The 19,302-nt window shown below is 38.6% G+C and overlaps 1 protein-coding gene across 2 annotated transcripts in view; it reads left to right on the forward strand.

Moving 5' to 3' along the window:
* The window catches only part of METTL25 (methyltransferase like 25), a 153,653-nt gene that overhangs the window by 23,329 nt on the left and 111,022 nt on the right, over positions 1–19,302 (forward strand). For both annotated transcript variants that reach the window (XM_047065978.1, XM_047065977.1), the window contains exons 2-3: positions 1,688–1,852; positions 2,330–2,436. In XM_047065978.1, the coding sequence (XP_046921934.1) occupies positions 1,688–1,852; positions 2,330–2,436 (272 nt within the window). The remainder of the gene's footprint in view (positions 1–1,687; positions 1,853–2,329; positions 2,437–19,302) is intronic.

Genomic DNA, 19,302 nt, shown 5'->3' on the forward strand with positions numbered 1-19,302 from the left:
TTGTCAGGAGCGTCATTATTCTTTGTGTTTAAATAAGCTTTTATAATTTTATAAGTAACTATGGAGGGTCAGCTATGCTAGAATAGACTTCGTAGCGTGTAGTTTGGTTTCTCTGGGAGAACCAAAGTTGTTTCCTGGATTGTACCATTCTTTTGTAAGGTGAACATTTTACTACACTTGGTCTTAGTCAAAAGGCTGAGAAGTGATTCGTAAGGTGAACATTTTAAATACTTCATTTAAACACTGGATGTGTGGGTTTTTTTTAAATTATTTAAAGTAATTTTCAATGAATGAACTTAATTAGACCAATCTATCTGAAGAGTTTATTTGAACCACTAAAGACAAATTGGAATGCCCTTTTTGTAAGCTTCCTAAATACATTAAATGTACTGAAAATGGCCCTAGACAAATGAAATTGAACAAATAAAAAGCAAATCTGTCAGTGTACATAAGTGTACCCATTAGAATGGGCGAGCTTATGCTGCAGTAATAAACCTAAAAACTCAGTCACTAAAAAGAATGAAGTTTACTTTTCTATATGTTGTAGCATAGTTTGACAGTGGTGATGTCTGTGTCATCCTCATTCAAGGACTCAGGTTCCACCTTGACACATGTTTCAGAGATTACAGTTCTGGGAATAGAAAGCATAGTGAATTTTCTGATTCTCTTAAAACGTCTGTCTGAAAATGGTGTAGTTCACTTTGGTGAGATGTGGCCACACTAGAGCTCAAAAGGATGCATGATCCTCACACAGAGAGAGGTACCCGATGTTTGCAAACAGTACGACAGTTGACCATACTCTTCTTAATGAGTGAGCATTTGGAAATCATCGGTAGTTCCTATGATAAACTTATAGAATGCCTGGTTTAAAACTGACCAGGGGAAGAAAATGAACTGTTTTCACCTGAATGTAACATGAGTAGTTTTTGAACTCATCTTGATAGTGCGCTGAACACACGTGAACACAAAATTTCTACATGGTGCAAATGATGCAGGGCTCTTTTACAGTAACATTTATACCATTGGGGACATTGCCATCGTTCTACATGCAGTGTGCATGGGGAATAACAGTGCAGTGCATGCAGGCTGATTGCCTTTAAATTCACAGTTGCAGGTCAGCCAGACTGTTCATAAATTATGTGATGACTACAGTTTAGCAATATTTTTTTTCAAAAATTTTTAACATTTATTTGTTTTTGAGAGACAAAGTCAGAGCATGAGTGGGGAAGGGGCAGAGAGCAAGGGAGACACAGTCCAAAGCAGGCTCTAGGCTCTGAGCTGTCAGCACAGAGCCTGACGTGGGGCTTAAACTCAAGAACCATGTGATCATGACCTGAGCTGAAGTTGGATGCTTAACTGACTGAGCAACCCAGGCACCTGCAATTTAGCAATATTTTAAACCAAATATTTGGCTTTTGGAACCAAAAAAAAAAGACTCGAATTTTAATTTAGAGTTTAAATATATAATTGTGAGCACTAAGAGAAAACCAGGTGCTACAAATAACTAATAATCAAAATAATAAATATAATGGAGTCATTAGAGATATTTTCAAAATTCACACCAAAATGGAAATATTGTAATTCGTTGTAAAAATCCAGTGTTTTTCATTCATTTTTTAAATCTCACCCAAGTTAGCTATTAACTAGTTATTGCTAACATTTTTCTTTTTATCCTCATTTTTTTTAGGTATTGCCAATTTTCCCCAAATATTTTGTGAAACTTCCCAGAAGCTAGTGAGTGTGGAAGCCTTTGCTTTGGCTGTGAGATATTATTCTGTACAAAACTTGGGAATATGTACTCCTTTTGAACAGTTGCTTACAGCCCTTCGAGGAAATCAAAAACAGAGAACTGGTAGGTGTGTTTGTGTATGTGTATGTATGCATGTTTTTTTAGTACTAGAAGTAGTAGATTGTTCATATATGTATATCTTTCCAACGTGTTCTTAATTTATTGTTAGACTTTCTATCATGAGCGGTGATAGATTGGCTTGTGTCAATCTTTCTTATGAATTATACAGAATAACTTAGTTATGGATCTCCCCATTGTTCCCTACATTGTAGTTCAGTTATCAGTCCTTTCCTTTGTAGTTAATTGTGTTTTCTGTCAAGGAACATTTTTAATAATGTTCTATGGGCCATCTTCTTATTTATATTCTTAATTCAAATTTTGATTCATAGCAGCTAAACTAATAGAGATTTATCATGCAGAGACGATAGAATATGTTATTGTCACATGTAATTACAGAAAACATGAACATTAACTGATGATTTTTCATTACATTTTGTTCCTTTGATAGCAGTATTTTAATTTTGTTTTACTTTTGTTCAGGTGAAAATGTGAAACCAGATGAGTTTATGAATTTGAAAAAGTCTCATGAAGTTCAGGTTATGTCAGAGCTGATCAGCAGTATTGCTGATTACTGTGGAATAAAGCAGGTAAGAGAATTTGTCTGTATTTTCAGGTGTTAAGGTAATTGCCTTTTTTTGTATCATTCATATTTTTTTGTCTACTATCACTGTCTTAGCATTTAAATGTCATTAAATAATAGCTGAAGTTACATATGTCAGACATTTTAAATATGTGCTCTCATTTCCCAATATAGTGTGAATATAACAAATTTATACTAAAAATAAGATATGACTATTCATGTTTTACCACAAATTTCAGTCTTTTAAATTATCTTTGTTGGGACGCCTGGGTGGCTCAGTCGGTTAAGCATCCAACTTCAGCTTAGGTCATGGTCTTACAGTTTGTGAGTTTAAGCCCCGTGCTGACATCTCAGAGCCTGGAGCCTGCTTCAGATTCTGTGTCTCCTTCTCTCTCTCTGCCCCTACCCTGCTTGTCGTGCTTGTTCTCTCTCTCTCTCTCAAAAAGAAATAAACATTAAAAAAAAATGTCTTTCTTATGTTTCCAACTTGAGGCAGCATTATGATAATGACATTTGGCAAAATTGTTTGCCACTTGGGTGTTCTAAGGAGGTGGATTACCAAGCTGTGTTCTGGGGTACCTGCCTCATTATAGTAACTCAAAGAAACTATGTGTTAGAACTTGGAGAATCACAATGCATTCCTGTTGTGAAAGTAGCTTTTGGGAAACATGGTAATGTGTAAAAACAGATGTTAAATTAAAATCAAAGATTGCCTATATTAACCTATAAAAATAGTAAGTTATTTTTCTTATCCCTGGCTCATAAAAAATAGTAAATTAGTTCTCTTATCTCTACAAGAACAATCTCTGGGAGTAGTAGAGAATTTTCCCTCCTTCAGTTTTTTTGGGTGTTAGAATATTTTCCATGGATTCTTCCAGACTTGTGGAGAGTTTGAGGGTGACTAGAAAACTATGAAAGCTTGGGCTAGGCATCCAGAGCCACTTGTGGCAACATAGATCTCTAGGGTAGGGGTCAGAGGCAAAAGCTAAGGCAGTTAATTTTCAGCTTTTTTCTAGTGTATCCTACGTAGCAGTACCTGTCAAGATCAGTAACAGGCAGTGATACTCAGCTGGACTAAAAGGGGAAATTACACGGTAAAATTTAAACTACTGCAATACATCTCATATGGCTAAACATAAGAAACATAGAATTGAATGGAAAACTAAAAAATTTACAGAAGACAACATATTTTTTAGTACCATTTTTTTAAAGCTCTTCAGCAAAATAATGGTATATTCTTAATGGAAAAAATACATACAAAAAAGCTATTAAAGAAGCAGGGGAATCATGAACAATAATTTGAGAATAGTTGTTACTGCTGGTCGAGGAAGCAATGAGAGAGATATGGAAGGAAGACATAGTCCTACACAGTGGAAATACTCATATTCTCATTCATAGGGTGGCTGGTAGGTTCATCGTTATAGCAGATACTGTTGGAGGTCTAACCTAAATTTTCTCAGGCATTTCATTAGTGTGCCAGCTTGCCTTCTACCTGGCAGTATCTGCATTTTTCCCTATGGGTTTTCTCTGACTGCTAAAGCAAAGCACTACCTGTGTACAAGTTCTGGGAATTAATTCCTCCCCGTGAGTAGCCTTGAATTAATGATTGATACAAGTTGATGTGCAAATACATTAACTCCTTAACATTTCAGGTAAGATGATTGTGAACTATGTTGTCTACACTAGCTCTCAGTTTCCCATTGTGATTAAATCCAGCTTGTGCTAAAGTGGTATCTTTTTTTTTTTTTAATATTTAATTTTTGAGAGACAGAGAGAGACAGAGCATGAGGTGGGGAGGGGCAGAGAGAGAGGGAGACACAGAATCTGAAGCAGGCTCCAGGCTCTGAGATGTCAGCACAGAGCTCGGTGCAGGGCTCGAACTCACGGAGTGTGAGATCATGACCTGAGCCGAAGTCGGACACTTAACCAACTGAGCCACCCAGGTGCCCCTAAAGTGGTATCTTTTTTAATAGCATACCTTTTACTGAGCTGCCTTTCTTTCTCCTTTTCTCTTATCTACTTCCCTACCAGTGTTTCTTTCCCTCCCAGATAGTTCAGTTATACTTAAATCTTTGTTGTAGAATCTTCCCTGTGATAACCCAACTAAGATAAGTGCTATTTATTGTTGTGCTTCATAACTTCATTCTTAGACTACATTTATTCTTTTATTTATATGAAGTGTTACATAATAAATAACTTCAAATTCATACAGCACATTATTCTTTTTTCAAGTTTATCTTTTAAAATTTATTTTTTATTTATTTATATTTTTGTTTATATTTATTTATTTATTTAAATCCAATTTAGTTAACATATAGTATAATAATGATTTCAGGAATAGAATTTAGTGATGTCATCACTTGCATATAACAACTAGTGCTCACCCCAACAAGTGTCCTCCTTAATGCCCATCACCCATTTAGCCCATCTCCTGACCCAACACCCCTCCAGCAACCCTCAGTTTGTTCTCTGTATTTAAGAGTCTCTTATAGTTTGTCTCCCTCTCTTTATGTCTTGTTTTTGCATCCCTTCCCCTATGTTCATCTGTTTTGTTTCTTAAATTCCACATGAGTGAAATCATATGATATTTGTCTTTATCTTATTTCACTTAGCATAATACATTCTAGTTCCAGCCACGTTGTTGCAAATGGCAAGATTTCATTTTTTTTGATCGCCAAGTAATATTCCATTTTGTGTGTGTGTGTGTGTGTGTGTGTGTGTGTGTGTGCGCGCGCACATATCCCATCTTTTTTGTCCATTTATTAGTCGATGGACATTTGAGCTCTTTTCCATATTTTGGCTATTGTCGATGGTGCTATAAACATTGGGGTGCATGTGCCCCTTTGAATCAGCATTTTTGTATCCTTTGGATAAATTCATAGGAGTGCAATTTGCTGGGTCATAGGGTAGTTCAATTTTTAATTTTTTGAAGAACTTCCATACTGTTTTCCAGAGTGGCTGCACCAGTTTCCATTCCCACCAGCAGTGCAAAAGGGCTCCTCTTTCTCTGTATCCTCACCAACATCTGTTGTTGCGAGTTGTTCATGTTATCCATTCTGACAGGTGTGAGGTGGTATCTCATTGTGTTTTTTTTTTTATATATATATATGAAATTTATTGACAAATTGGTTTCCATACAACACCCAGTGCTCATCCCAAAAGGTGCCCTCCTCAATACCCATCATCCACCCTCCCCTCCCTCCCACCCCCCATCAACCCTCAGTTTGTTCTCAGTTTTTAACAGTCTCTTATGCTTTGGCTCTCTCCCACTCTAACGTCTTTTTTTTTTTTTTCCTTCCCCTCCCCCATGGGTTCCTGTTGAGTTTCTCAGGATCCACATAAGAGTGAAACCATATGGTATCTGTCTTTCTCTGTATGGCTTATTTCACTTAGCATTACACTCTCCAGTTCCATCCACGTTGCTACAAAAGGCCATATTTCATTTTTTCTCATTGCTACGTAGTATTCCATTGTGTATATAAACCACAATTTCTTTATCCATTCATCAGTTGATGGACATTTAGGCTCTTTCCATAATTTGGCTATTGTTGAGAGTGCTGCTATGAACATTGGGGTACAAGGGCCCCTATGCATCAGTACTCCTGTATCCCTTGGGTAAATTCCTAGCAGTGCTATTGCTGGGTCATAGGGTAGGTCTATTTTTAATTTTCTGAGGAACCTCCACACTGCTTTCCAGAGCGGCTGCACCAATTTGCATTCCCACCAACAGTGCAAGAGGGTTCCCGTTTCTCCACATCCTCTCCAGCATCTATAGTCTCCTGATTTGTTCATTTTGGCCACTCTGACTGGCGTGAGGTGATACCTGAGTGTGGTTTTGATTTGTATTTCCCTGATAAGGAGCGACGCTGAACATCTTTTCATGTGCCTGTTGGCCATCTGGATGTCTTCTTTAGAGAAGTGTCTATTCATGTTTTCTGCCCATTTCTTCACTGGGTTATTTGTTTTTCGGGTGTGGAGTTTGGTGAGCTCTTTATAGATTTTGGATACTAGCCCTTTGTCCGATATGTCATTTGCAAATATCTTTTCCCATTCCGTTGGTTGCCTTTTAGTTTTGTTGGTTGTTTCCTTTGCTGTGCAGAAGCTTTTTATCTTCATAAGGTCCCAGTAGTTCATTTTTGCTTTTAATTCCCTTGCCTTTGGGGATGTGTCGAGTAAGAGATTGCTACGGCTGAGGTCAGAGAGGTCTTTTCCTGCTTTCTCCTCTAAGGTTTTGATGGTTTCCTGTCTCACATTTAGGTCCTTTATCCATTTTGAGTTTATTTTTGTAAATGGTGTGAGAAAGTGGTCTAGTTTCAACCTTCTGCATGTTGCTGTCCAGTTCTCCCAGCACCATTTGTTAAAGAGGCTGTCTTTTTTCCATTGGATGTTCTTTCCTGCTTTGTCAAAGATGAGTTGGCCATACGTTTGTGGGTCTAGTTCTGGGGTTTCTATTCTATTCCATTGGTCTGTGTGTCTGTTTTTGTGCCAATACCATGCTGTCTTGATGATGACAGCTTTGTAGTAGAGGCTAAAGTCTGGGATTGTGATGCCTCCTGCTTTGGTCTTCTTCTTCAAAATTCCTTTGGCTATTCGGGGCCTTTTGTGATTCCATATGAATTTTAGGATTGCTTGTTCTAGTTTTGAGAAGAATGCTGGTGCAATTTTGATTGGGATTGCATTGAATGTGTAGATAGCTTTGGGTAGTATTGACATTTTGACAATATTTATTTTTCCAATCCATGAGCAGGGAATGTCTTTCCATTTCTTTAAATCTTCTTCAATTACCTTCATAAGCTTTCTATAGTTTTCAGCATATAGATCCTTTACATCTTTGGTTAGATTTATTCCTAGGTATTTTATGCTTCTTGGTGCAATTGTGAATGGGATCAGTTTCTTTATTTGTCTTTCTGTTGCTTCATTGTTAGTGTATAAGAATGCAACTGATTTCTGTACATTGATTTTGTATCCTGCAACTTTGCTGAATTCATGTATCAGTTCTAGCAGACTTTTGGTGGAGTCTATCGGATTTTCCATGTATAATATCATGTCATCTGCAAAAAGCGAAAGCTTGACTTCATCTTTGCCAATTTTGATGCCTTTGATTTCCTTTTGTTGTCTGATTGCTGATGCTAGAACTTCCAGCACTATGTTAAACAACAGCGGTGAGAGTGGGCATCCCTGTCGTGTTCCTGGTCTCAGGGAGAAAGCTCTCAGTTTTTCCCCGTTGAGGATGATGTTAGCTGTGGGCTTTTCATAAATGGCTTTTATGATCTTTAAGTATGTTCCTTCTATCCCGACTTCCTCAAGGGTTTTTATTAAGAAAGGGTGCTGGATTTTGTCAAAGGCCTTTTCTGCATCGATTGACAGGATCATATGGTTCTTCTCTTTTTGTTTGTTAATGTGATGTATCACGTTGATTGATTTGCGAATGTTGAACCAGCCCTGCATCCCAGGAATGAATCCCACTTGATCATGGTGAATAATTCTTTTTATATGCTGTTGAATTCGATTTGCTAGTATCTTATTGAGAATTTTGGCATCCATATTCATCAGGGATATTGGCCTGTAGTTCTCTTTTTTTACTGGGTCTCTGTCTGGTTTAGGAATCAAAGTAATACTGGCTTCATAGAATGAGTCTGGAAGTTTTCCTTCCCTTTCTATTTCTTGGAATAGCTTGAGAAGGATAGGTATTATCTCTGCTTTAAACGTCTGGTAGAACTCCCCTGGGAAGCCATCTGGTCCTGGACTCTTATTTGTTGGGAGATTTTTGATAACCGATTCAATTTCTTCACTGGTTATGGGTCTGTTCAAGCTTTCTCTTTCCTCCTGATTGAGTTTTGGAAGAGTGTGGGTGTTCAGGAATTTGTCCATTTCTTCCAGGTTGTCCAATTTGTTGGCATATAATTTTTCATAGTATTCCCTGATAATTGTTTGTATCTCTGAGGGATTGGTTGTAATAATTCCATTTTCATTCATGATTTTATCTATTTGGGTCATCTCCCTTTTCTTTTTGAGAAGCCTGGCTAGAGGTTTGTCAATTTTGTTTATTTTTTCAAAAAACCAACTCTTGGTTTCGTTGATCTGCTCTACAGTTTTTTTAGATTCTATATTGTTTATTTCTGCTCTGATCTTTATTATTTCTCTTCTTCTGCTGGGTTTAGGCTGCCTTTGCTGTTCTGCTTCTATTTCCTTTAGGTGTGCTGTTAGATTTTGTATTTGGGATTTTTCTTGTTTCTTGAGATAGGCCTGGATTGCAATGTATTTTCCTCTCAGGACTGCCTTCGCTGTGTCCCAAAGCGTTTGGATTCTTGTATTTTCATTTTCCTTTGTTTCCATATATTTTTTAATTTCTTCTCTAATTGCCTGGTTGACCCACTCATTCGTTAGTAGGGTGTTCTTTAACCTCCATGCTTTTGGAGGTTTTCCAGACTTTTTCCTGTGGTTGATTTCAAGCTTCATAGCATTGTGGTCTGAAAGTATGCATGGTATAATTTCAATTCTTGTAAACTTATGAAGGGCTGTTTTGTGACCCAGTATATGATCTATCTTGGAAAATGTTCCATGTGCACTCGAGAAGAAAGTATACTCTGTTGCTTTGGGATGCAGAGTTCTAAATATATCTGTCAAGTCCATCTGATCCAATGTCTCATTCAGGGCCCTTGTTTCCTTATTGACCGTGTGTCTAGATGATCTATCCATTTCTGTAAGTGGGGTGTTAAAGTCCCCTGCAGTTACCACATTCTTATCAATAAGGTTGCTTCTGTTTATGAGTAATTGTTTTATATACTTGGGGGCTCCGGTATTCGGCGCATAGACATTTATAATTGTTAGCTCTTCTTGATGGATAGACCCTGTAACTATTATATAATGTCCTTCTTCATCTCTTGTTACAGCCTTTAATTTAAAGTCTAGTTTGTCTGATATAAGTATGGCTACTCCAGCTTTCTTCTGGCTTCCAGTAGCATGATAAATAGTTCTCCATCCCCTCACTCTGAATCTAAAGGTGTCCTCAGGTCTAAGATGAGTCTCTTGTAGACAGCAAATAGATGGGTCTTGTTTTTTTATCCATTCTGATACCCTATGTCTTTTGGTTGGTGCATTTAATCCATTTACATTCAGTGTTATTATAGAAAGATATGGGTTTAGAGTCATTGTGATGTCTGTCTGTTTTATGCTTGTAGTGATGTCTCTGGTACTTTGTCTCACAGGGTCCCCCTTAGGATCTCTTGTAGGGCTGGTTTAGTGGTGACAAATTCCTTCAGTTTTTGTTTGTTTGGGAAGACCTTTATCTCTCCTTCTATTCTAAATGACAGACTTGCTGGATAAAGGATTCTCGGCTGCATATTTTTGCTGTCTAGCACCCTGAAAATCTCGTGCCAATTCTTTCTGGCCTGCCAAGTTTCAAAAGAGAGATCAGTCACAAGTCTTATAGGTCTCCCTTTATATGTGAGGGCACGTTTACCCCTTGCTGCTTTCAGAATTTTCTCTTTATCCTTGTATTTTGCCAGTTGCACTATGATATGGCGTGCAGAAGATCGATTCAAGTTACGTCTGAAGGGAGTTCTCTGTGCCTCTTGGATTTCAATGCCTTTTTCCTTCCCCAGATCTGGGAAGTTCTCTGCTATTATTTCTTCAAGTACCCCTTCAGCACCTTTCCCTCTCTCTTCCTCCTCTGGGATACCAATTATGCGTATATTATTTCTTTTTAGTGTATCACTTAGTTCTCTAATTTTCCCCTCATACTCCTGGATTTTTTTATCTCTCTTTTTCTCAGCTTCCTCTTTTTCCATAACTTTATCTTCTAGTTCACCTATTCTCTCCTCTGCCTCTTCCATCCGAGCTGTGGTGGTTTCCATTTTGTTTTGCATTTCCTTTAAAGCGTTTTTCAGCTCCTCGTGACTGTTCCTTAGTCCCTTGATCTCTGTAGCAAGAGATTCTCTGCTGTCCTGTATACTGTTTTCAAGCCCAGCGATTAATTTTATGACTATTATTCTAAATTCACTTTCTGTTATATTATTTAAATCCTTTTTGATCAGCTCATTAGCTGTTGTTATTTCCTGGAGATTCTTCTGAGGGGCATTCTTCCGCTTGGTCATTTTGGATAGTCCCTGGTGTGGTGAGGGCCTGCAGGGCACTTCCCCTGTGCTGTGGTGTATAACTGGAGTTGGTGGGCGGGGCCGCTGTCCGACCTGATGTCTGCCCCCAGCCCACTAATGGGGCCACAGTCAGACTGGTGTGTGCCTTTTCTTCCCCTCTCCTAGGGGCGGGATTCACTGTGGGGTGGTGTGGCCCGTCTGGGCTACTTGCACACTGCCAGGCTTGTGATGCTGGGGATCTGGCGTATTAGCTGGGGTGGGTAGGCAAGGTGCACGGCGGCAGGGGGGCAGGCTTAGCTCACTTCTCCTTAGGTGATCCACTTCAGGAGGGGCCCTGTGGCAGCCGGAGGGAGTCAGATCCGCTGCCGGAGGTTTGGCTCCGCAGAAGCACAGAGTTGGGTGTTTGCGCGGAGCGAGCAATTTCCCTGGCAGGAACCGGTTCCCTTTGGGATTTTGGCTGGGGGATGGGCGGGGGAGATGGCGCTGGCGAGCGCCTTTGTTCCCCACCAAACTGAGCTCTGTCGTCCGGGGGCTCAGCAGCTCTCCCTCCCTTTGTCCTCCAGCCTTCCCGCTTTCCGAGCAGAGCTGTTAACTTATGACCTCCCAGACGCTAAGTCGCGCTTGCTGTCGGAACACAGTCCATCAGGCCCCTCCGCTTTTGCCAGCCACACCCCGGGGGCTCTGCTTGGCCGGCGAGCCGCCCCTCCGCCCCGGCTCCCTCCCGCCAGTCCGTGGAGCGCGCACTGCCTCGCCGCCCTTCCTACCCTCTTCCGTGGGCCTCTCGTCTGCGCTTGGGTCTGGCGACTCCGTTCTGCTAATCCTCTGGCTGTTTTCTGGGTTATTTAGGCAGGTGTAGGTGGAATCTAAGTGATCAGCAGGACGCGCGGTGAGCCCAGCGTCCTCCTACGCCGCCATCTTCCCTCCTTCCTCCTTGTGGTTTTTATTTGTATTTCCCCAACGATGAGTGATTTTGAGCATTTTTTAATGTCTGATAGCCATCTGGATGTCTTCTTTAGAAAAGTGTCTATTCATGTCTTTTGCCCATTTTTTCACTGGGTTATTTGTTTTTTGAGTGGTGAGTTTGATAAGTTGTTTATAGTTATTGGATACTAACCCTTTATCAGATATGTCATTTGCAAATATCTTCTGCCATTCCATCGGTTGCCTTTTAGTTTTATAATTGTTTCCTTCACTGTGCAGAAGCTTTTTATCTTGATGAAGTCCCAGAAGTTCATTTTTGCTTTTGTTTCCCTTGCCTTCAGACTTGTTGCGTCCAAGGTCAATGAGGTTATTGCCTGTTTCCTCCTCTAGGATTTTGATGGCTTCCTGTCTTATGTTTAAGTCTTTCATCCATTTTTAGTTTATTTTTGTGTATGGTGTAAGAAAGTGGTCCAGGTTTATTCTACATGTCACTGTCCAGTTTTCCCAGCACCATTTGCTGAAGAGACTGTCTTTTTTCCATTGAATATTCTTGCTTGCTTTGTCAAAGATTAGTTGGCCATACGTTTGTGGGTCCATTTCTGGGTTCTCTGTTCTGTTCCATTGATCTTTGTGACTATTGTTGTGCCAGTACCATACTGTCCTGATGATTACAGCTTTGTAATACAGCTTACAGAATTGTAAGCATTACAGAATTGTAATGCCTCCAGCTTTGGTTTTCTTCATCAACATTACTTTGGGTATTCAGGGTCTTTTCTGGTTCCATACAAATTTTAGAATTGTTCTAGCTCTGTGAAGAATTCTGGTGTTATTTTGATAGGGATTGCATTGAATATGTAGATTGCTTTGAGTAGTATTGACATTTTAACAATATTTGTTCTTCCAATTCATGAACATGGAATGTTTTTCCATTTTTTGTCTTTTTCAATTTCTTTCATCAGCTCTCTATAGTTTTCAGTGTATAGATTTTTCACCTCTTTGGTTAGGTTTATCCTAGGTATTTTATGGTTTTTGGTGCAATTGTAAATGGGATCAATTTCTGGATATCTCTTTCTGTTGCTTCATTATTGGTGTATAGAAATGCAACTGATACCTGTACATTGATTTTATAACCTGCAACATTGATGAATTCATGTATCAGTTCTAGCAGTTTTTGGGTGCAGTCTTTTGGATTTTCCACATAGAGTATCATGTTGTCTGTGAAGAATGAAAGTTGGACATCTACCTTGCTGATATGGATGCTTTTTATTTCTTTTTGTTGTCTGATTGCTGCAGCTAGGACTTCCAACACTATGTTGAATAACAGTGGTGAGGGTAGATATCCCTGTCATGTTCGTGACCCTATAGGGATAGTTCTCAGTTTTCCCTATTGTGGTTGATATTAGCTGTGGGTCTTTCATATATGGCCTTCATGATGTTGAGGTATGTTTCTTCTATCCCTACTTTTTTGAGGGTTTTTATCAAGAAAGGATGCTGTATTTTGTCAAATGCTTTCTCTGCATCTATTGAGAGGGTCATGTGGTTTTTATCCTTTGTTTTATTAATATGATGTATAACATTGATTTGTTGATATTGAACGAGCCCTGCATCCCAGGAATAAATCCCACTTGATCATGGTGAATAATTCTTTTAATGTATTGTTGGATCCGATTGGCTAGTTGAGAATTTTTGCATTCATGTTCATCAAGAAAATTTGTCTGTAGTTCTCCTTTTTAGTGGGTTCTCCTTTTTAGTGTCTGGTTTTGGAATCAAGGTAATGCTGGCTTTGTAGAATGAGTTTAGAAGTGTTCCTTCCATTTCTGTTTTTTGGAACAACTTTAAAGAAATACGTGTTAACTCTTTCTAAAATATTTCGTAGAATTCCCCCAGAACGCCATCTCTCCCTGACTCTTGTTTGTTGGGAAATTTTTGATTACTGATTCAATTGCTTTACTGGTTAAAATTGCCCAATTTATCGGCATATAATTGCTCATAATATTCTCTTATTGTTTATATTTCTGTGGTGTTGGTTGTGATCTCTTCTCTTTTGTGATTTTATTTATTTGGGTCCTTTCCTTTTTCTTTTTGATCAGTCTGGTTAGGGATTTATCAATTTTGTTAATTCTTTGAAAGAACCAGTTCCTAGTTTCATTGATGTGTTCTATTATTTTTTGTTTTTGTTTTTTGATTTCTGTATTATTGATTTTTGTTCTAATCTTTATTATTTCCTGTCTTTGCTGGTTTTGGGCTTATTTGCTGTTCTTTCCATCTCTTTTAGGTGTAAGGTTAGGTTGTGTATTTGTGACCTCTCTTCCTTCTTTAGGAAGGCCTGGATTGCTATATACTTCACTTTTAGGACCACCTTTGTCACAACTCAGAGGTTTTGGACTATTGTGTTTTTATTTTCATTGGCTGCCATGTACTTTTTAACTTTCTCTTTAATTTCTTGACTTAGCCCATTCATTCTTTAGTAGGATCTTCTTTAATGTCTAAGTATTCATGGTTTTTCCAAGTTTTTTCTTGTGGTTGATTTCAAGTTTTATAGCATTGTGGTCTGAAAATACACACTGCATGTGTGTAGTTGTTTGTACTTGTTGAGGGCTAATTTTGTAACCCAGTATGTGATCTGTTCTGGAGAATGTGCCATGTGCACTCGAGAAGAATGTGTATTCTGCTGCTTTAGGATGAAATGTTCTGAATATATCTTTTAAGTCCATCCAGTCCAGTATGTCATTCAAAACCATTGTTTCTTTGTTGATTTTCTGCTTTGCTGATCTTTCCATTGCTGTAAGTGGGATTGAAGTTCCCGACGATTATGGTATTATTATCAATGAGTTTCTTTGTTTGTGATTAATTGATTTATATATTTCAGTGTTGCCATATTGGGGTCATAAATGTTTACAATTGTAACATTTTCTTAGTGGATAAGCCCCTTAATTACGATATATATATATATATATATATATATATATATATATATAATTACGATATATTACCTGCTTCACCTCTTGTTATGGTCTTTATTTTAAAATCTAGTTTGTCTGATATAAGTATGGCTCCTCCAGATTTCCTTTGACAACAAATAACATGATAGATGGTTCTCCATACCTATATTTTCAATCTGCAGGTGTCTTTAGATCTAAAATGAGTCTCTTGTTAGCAGCATATGGATGGATCTTGTTTTCTTATCCATTCTGATTACTCTATGGCTTTTGATTGAAGCGTGTGTCCATTGACACTTATAGTGAGTATGGAAAGATACGCATTTAGTGCCATTGTGTTACCTGTAGAGTTGTTGTTTTTGGTGATGTTCTCTGGTCCTTTCTGGTCTTTGTTGCTTTTGTTCTTTTTTTTGTTTGTTTTTGTCTTTTCTCCACTCAAAGAATCCCCCTTAAAATTTCTTACAGTGTTGGACTAGTGGTCACGAACTCCTTTAGCTTTTGTTTGGGAAAATCTTTATCTCTCGTTCTATTTTGAATGACAGCCTTGCTGGATAATGAATTCTTGGCTGCAAATTTTTCCAGTTCAGGATGTTGAATATATTCTGCCACTCCTTTCTGGCTCGCCAAGCTTCTGTAAATAGGTCTGCTGTGAACCTGGTCTGTCTTCCCTTATAGATTAAGGACTTTTTTGTCTTGCTCCTTTCATAATTTTTTCCTTGTTTGTGTATTTGTGAATTTGACTATGATATGTCTTGGTGATGGTCGGTTTTTGTGGAATCTGATGGGAGTTCCCTGTGCTTCTTGGATTTTGATGTCTGTGTCCTTCCCTAGATTAGGAAGGTTTTCCTTTATAATTTGTTCACATAAACCTTATGTCCCTTTTCTTTCTCTTCATCTTCTGGGTCTCCTATGATTTGGATGTTATTCCTTCTTGATAAATCAGTGAGTTCTCTAAGTCTGTATCATGTTCTTTTTGCCTTTGTTTCCCTTTTTTTCCCTGCTTCATTATTCTCCATAATTTTATCTTCAGTATTGCTGATTTGCTGCTCTGCTTTGCACATCTTTGGCATTGTGGCATCCATTCAAGATTGCATCACGGTTATAGCATTTTTAATTTCAGTCTGACTAGGTGTTATTTCTTTTACTTCCACAGATATGGATTCTCTAGTGTCTTCTATGCTTTTTCTCACCCCCAGCTAGTATTCTTACTATCATGGCTCTAAATTCTAGTTCAGACATATTATTTATATCTGTGTTGATTAAGTCTCTGGCTGTCATTTCCTATTCTTTCTTTTGGAGTGAATTCCTTCATTTTGTCATTTTGGAGGAAGAGAATATAATAATAAAATAAAATATTAAATATTAAAAATAAAAAACAAATCAAAGATCAAACAAAGGAAGCTAGATCCTAGGTGTGTTTCATTCTACTTGTTGAAAGAAGCTTGATAGAAAACAAGGAAAAGGGGGGGGGGAAGGTAAGAAAAATTTTTAAAATTAAAAAATAGAATAAAATAGAATAAAAATAAAATTAATTAGAATACAAACATTTTTAAATAATAAAGTAAAAAATAATTTTTTCTCTTTCTGTATCCAAGAAAGAGAAAGAAAAGAGAGAAGAAAGAAAACAATATAAGCAAAAACAGAACGAAAGAAAATGAACAAATAAATGAACCATCAAAGAGAATGAAACCTGAATGAAGTTACAGCCAGTTTCCCCTAGAACTGAAACTATGAAGCTCTCTATAGTCCATCCACTAAGCAGCACATGGAGTGACCCCTCCCCATCTTTTGGGGGACGTGCTTGGAGGGCACAATTGGATGGGGCTTGGTATAATGACCGTTCTCCAGTAGGTGGTAGGTGGCACTGTTTAGCTTACTGGGGTGGATCATTGTGTGTGCACGTGCACACGGCAAGTGGAAATGGTTTTACCCAGCTCCCTAGTCTCTGACACAGGAACTTCACACTCCCACTGACCTACGATCAAGCACCCCTCCTTTGTCTCAGGCCTCCATCCACTCCCTGCCTCTACCTTGTCCACGTCCAAGCTGTCTGGCACCTCTTTCCAGCTCCAGAGTTTTGTCTTAGGTGGGTTTGTGTTTCAAAACCCCGCACTTCATAGACCCTGGTGACGGATCTGCACCGACTCTCTGTGGGAGGGTCTTACTGAGCAATGGCCGGGTGCCGGCTTGCCCCAGAAAATGTTTGTGTGGTCATTCAGAGATTATGGCAAATCACAACACACAGGCGGCCCCAGGTCTCACTGCTGCCTGGCATCTTTGTCCCAATGCCAGCAAACACTGCTCTCTGGGGGTCTGCTGGGACCTTTGGCTGTGGGGAGGCTGTATGACCTCTACCAAATGCTCTCCAAGGAGGGGAACCACTTCTCCCCATGTGGCACATGAACCCCTCAGCCTGCATTGCCTGCTTCTGAGGATTCACCCTACTTCCTCACCAGAGTGCCACCAGTGATCTCCAAACCTTTAGACTGTGTGCTCCACTGTTTATAGAATCCTGGTGGTATTGAAACCCTCTCCTTTCTTCCCCTCAGTGGTTTTGGGGAACAAATTTCTTGTTTAGTCCCCTGCAAGTGTTTTCACTCTTTCTCTTTCTCTCCAGCTACTTTCAAGGGAATGTTTTTCCTGCAATCTCCAGATGCCCTCCACTCTCCCCCTTTCTCTTTCTGTTTGTGTCCTCTTTCTGTGAAAATGGCTCCATACCCTCCACAGCTTTTCTCTCCCCCAGTTCACCTCTCTGCTCCGTATACCTTGTGAGTTCTATGGCTTAAGTTATACAGATTGTTGTGTTCATCCTCAGATCAGTTTCCCAGGTATTCAAAATAGTTTGGTGCTGATCTACCTGCGTTTCAGGGATGAGACGAGTTCAGGGTCTCCATACTGCTCCACCATCTTAACTCCACCTCCAGCACAGTATTTTATTTCTAAAGTGCGGAGAAAAAATTTTGAAATACTTTAATGTATCATGTTAGGCCTGCTTTAAGGAGACTTTATTATAGCAGTGAGGCTTATTCTTAGTGAATGAAATAACCTAAAATACAGACTTACAAAGGCTTTCTCTTGATATCACTTTATAGCAGTATTTGATTCTCACAATAATGAAGTTTAAGATCTCTATTACATATGTACAGCTTTTACTTTTAAAATGCTGATTTAATAGGTACAGATTTCATGGGGATAGATAGAAACCCAGATTCTGAAATTCTTAACTTTACTAGTGACCACAGACACCAGAGAAGAGGACAAACGGAATTCATTTTTGATTCAACTATATTGCTGCCTACATGCCAGAAACCTTTGTCTCTCACTAACATTACCAAGGCTTCTTAACTTTTGTTTCCAGAATATGTTCATTCATTCATACCTGTGTGCATGCATTCATTTCACAGATATTTCATTAGTTCCTACCATGTGTCAGGCACTGTTATAGATACTGAGGATGCAGTAGTGAAAAAACAAAAAATATCTTTGCCTTTATGGCATTTATATTCTAATGAGGAGAGATAGATAAAAAAATGATCATAAGTATATTTTTTGTATATGTTGATACACTTTAAAGAGAAACAAATAAATAAAAATAAAGGAAGTAGCTGATTCAGAGATGGGAATTAAAGTTTTTGATTAGGAAGGGAGGAACAAGTAACACATTGTAAACTCATTTGAATTAAGACCTCTCTTGCTAGGTAAAAGTGTTATCCATTAGAATACCTGGACGAAAAAGCTTTTCAGGGAGAAGCAATAACATGCTCAATGATCCTACAGTAAGACTATGCCTAGTGTCTTCTTAAAACAGCCAGTAAGCCAGATAAACTCCATTGGAGAGAGCAGGGGCAAAGCAGTAGGAGCTGAGGTTGGAGTGGTAGAAGGCAGGTCATGAAGTTATAGTCTCAGAGGCCATTGTGATATTTTGGGCTTTTATCCTGAATGAGATGGGAAACCATTGGACACACTGAATCACTCTGGTTGCTGTGTTGAGCACTGTCATTGCACTTTTTAACCATAGTCTTTATAGACATTCAGGCTAGTTCTTTCAGAAATTGGCTCCTATCTGAGCATGAGAAGAGCTTTGAGTTAAGGCAAAAATCCCAGTAACAAAGGAGATTAGTAAGAGATAAGATTAAAGTCAATGAGAGATTTTGCTAAGAGGAGAGGTATTATCAGATAGACTTGAGGGAAAGATGGGCGCAGGGAGACTATGAGGAGGTTGTTGCAGTAAGCCAGGCTCAGGGTGCAGTTGCTGAGATTATAGATTTGCTCACATTTCATATGGAGAGTATAAGAGAAAGAAAGGAGTCCTAATCTCCACCTGCAAATATGTACGGAGATATCATTAACTATGATAGAGAATATTATGGGAAAGGCAGGTTTTACAGAGAATATCAAGAACTTCATTCTGAACACATTAAATTTGAAATTCTTATTAGATATTCAAGTGGAAATGTTTGGTAGACTGTTAGATATATGAGTATGAAGTTCATGGAAGAATTTCATACTGGATTTATAAATTTTAGGTTCGTTAGCCTAGAATGGTAGTTAGATCTCTAGGTCAGACAACAAAGTATAACTCTTCTATATGAAGTATAGTACCATACTAAACAGAATTAGGAGACTAGGAAGATACCTCCCACCAGGCATTGGACTGGAGAATCATTTATTTTCAAACCCGTAAGTTGACCCAGGAAGGAAATGACTATTGTGGGTAAGGGATAGAAGATCAGGATGGTGGAGATTTTGCTATTCAGATCACATAGTTTGAAGGCAAAAAGTTGCACGGCATGTTACTTAATTCCACAGAGGTTTTCATTGTATTGCTGACACTACATGTTGCTACTAAAAGACCAATTTGGAGGGAGATAAAAGTCTACTTGGATTAATAAAATAGAAAGAAGTGTGAGTCAGCTG

This window comes from Lynx rufus, unplaced genomic scaffold (assembly GCF_022079265.1).
Source record: "Lynx rufus isolate CCGP_SWC_20201006 ecotype Redwood Valley unplaced genomic scaffold, mLynRuf1.p SCAF_7, whole genome shotgun sequence".
NCBI classification, from domain to species: Eukaryota; Metazoa; Chordata; class Mammalia; order Carnivora; family Felidae; genus Lynx; species Lynx rufus.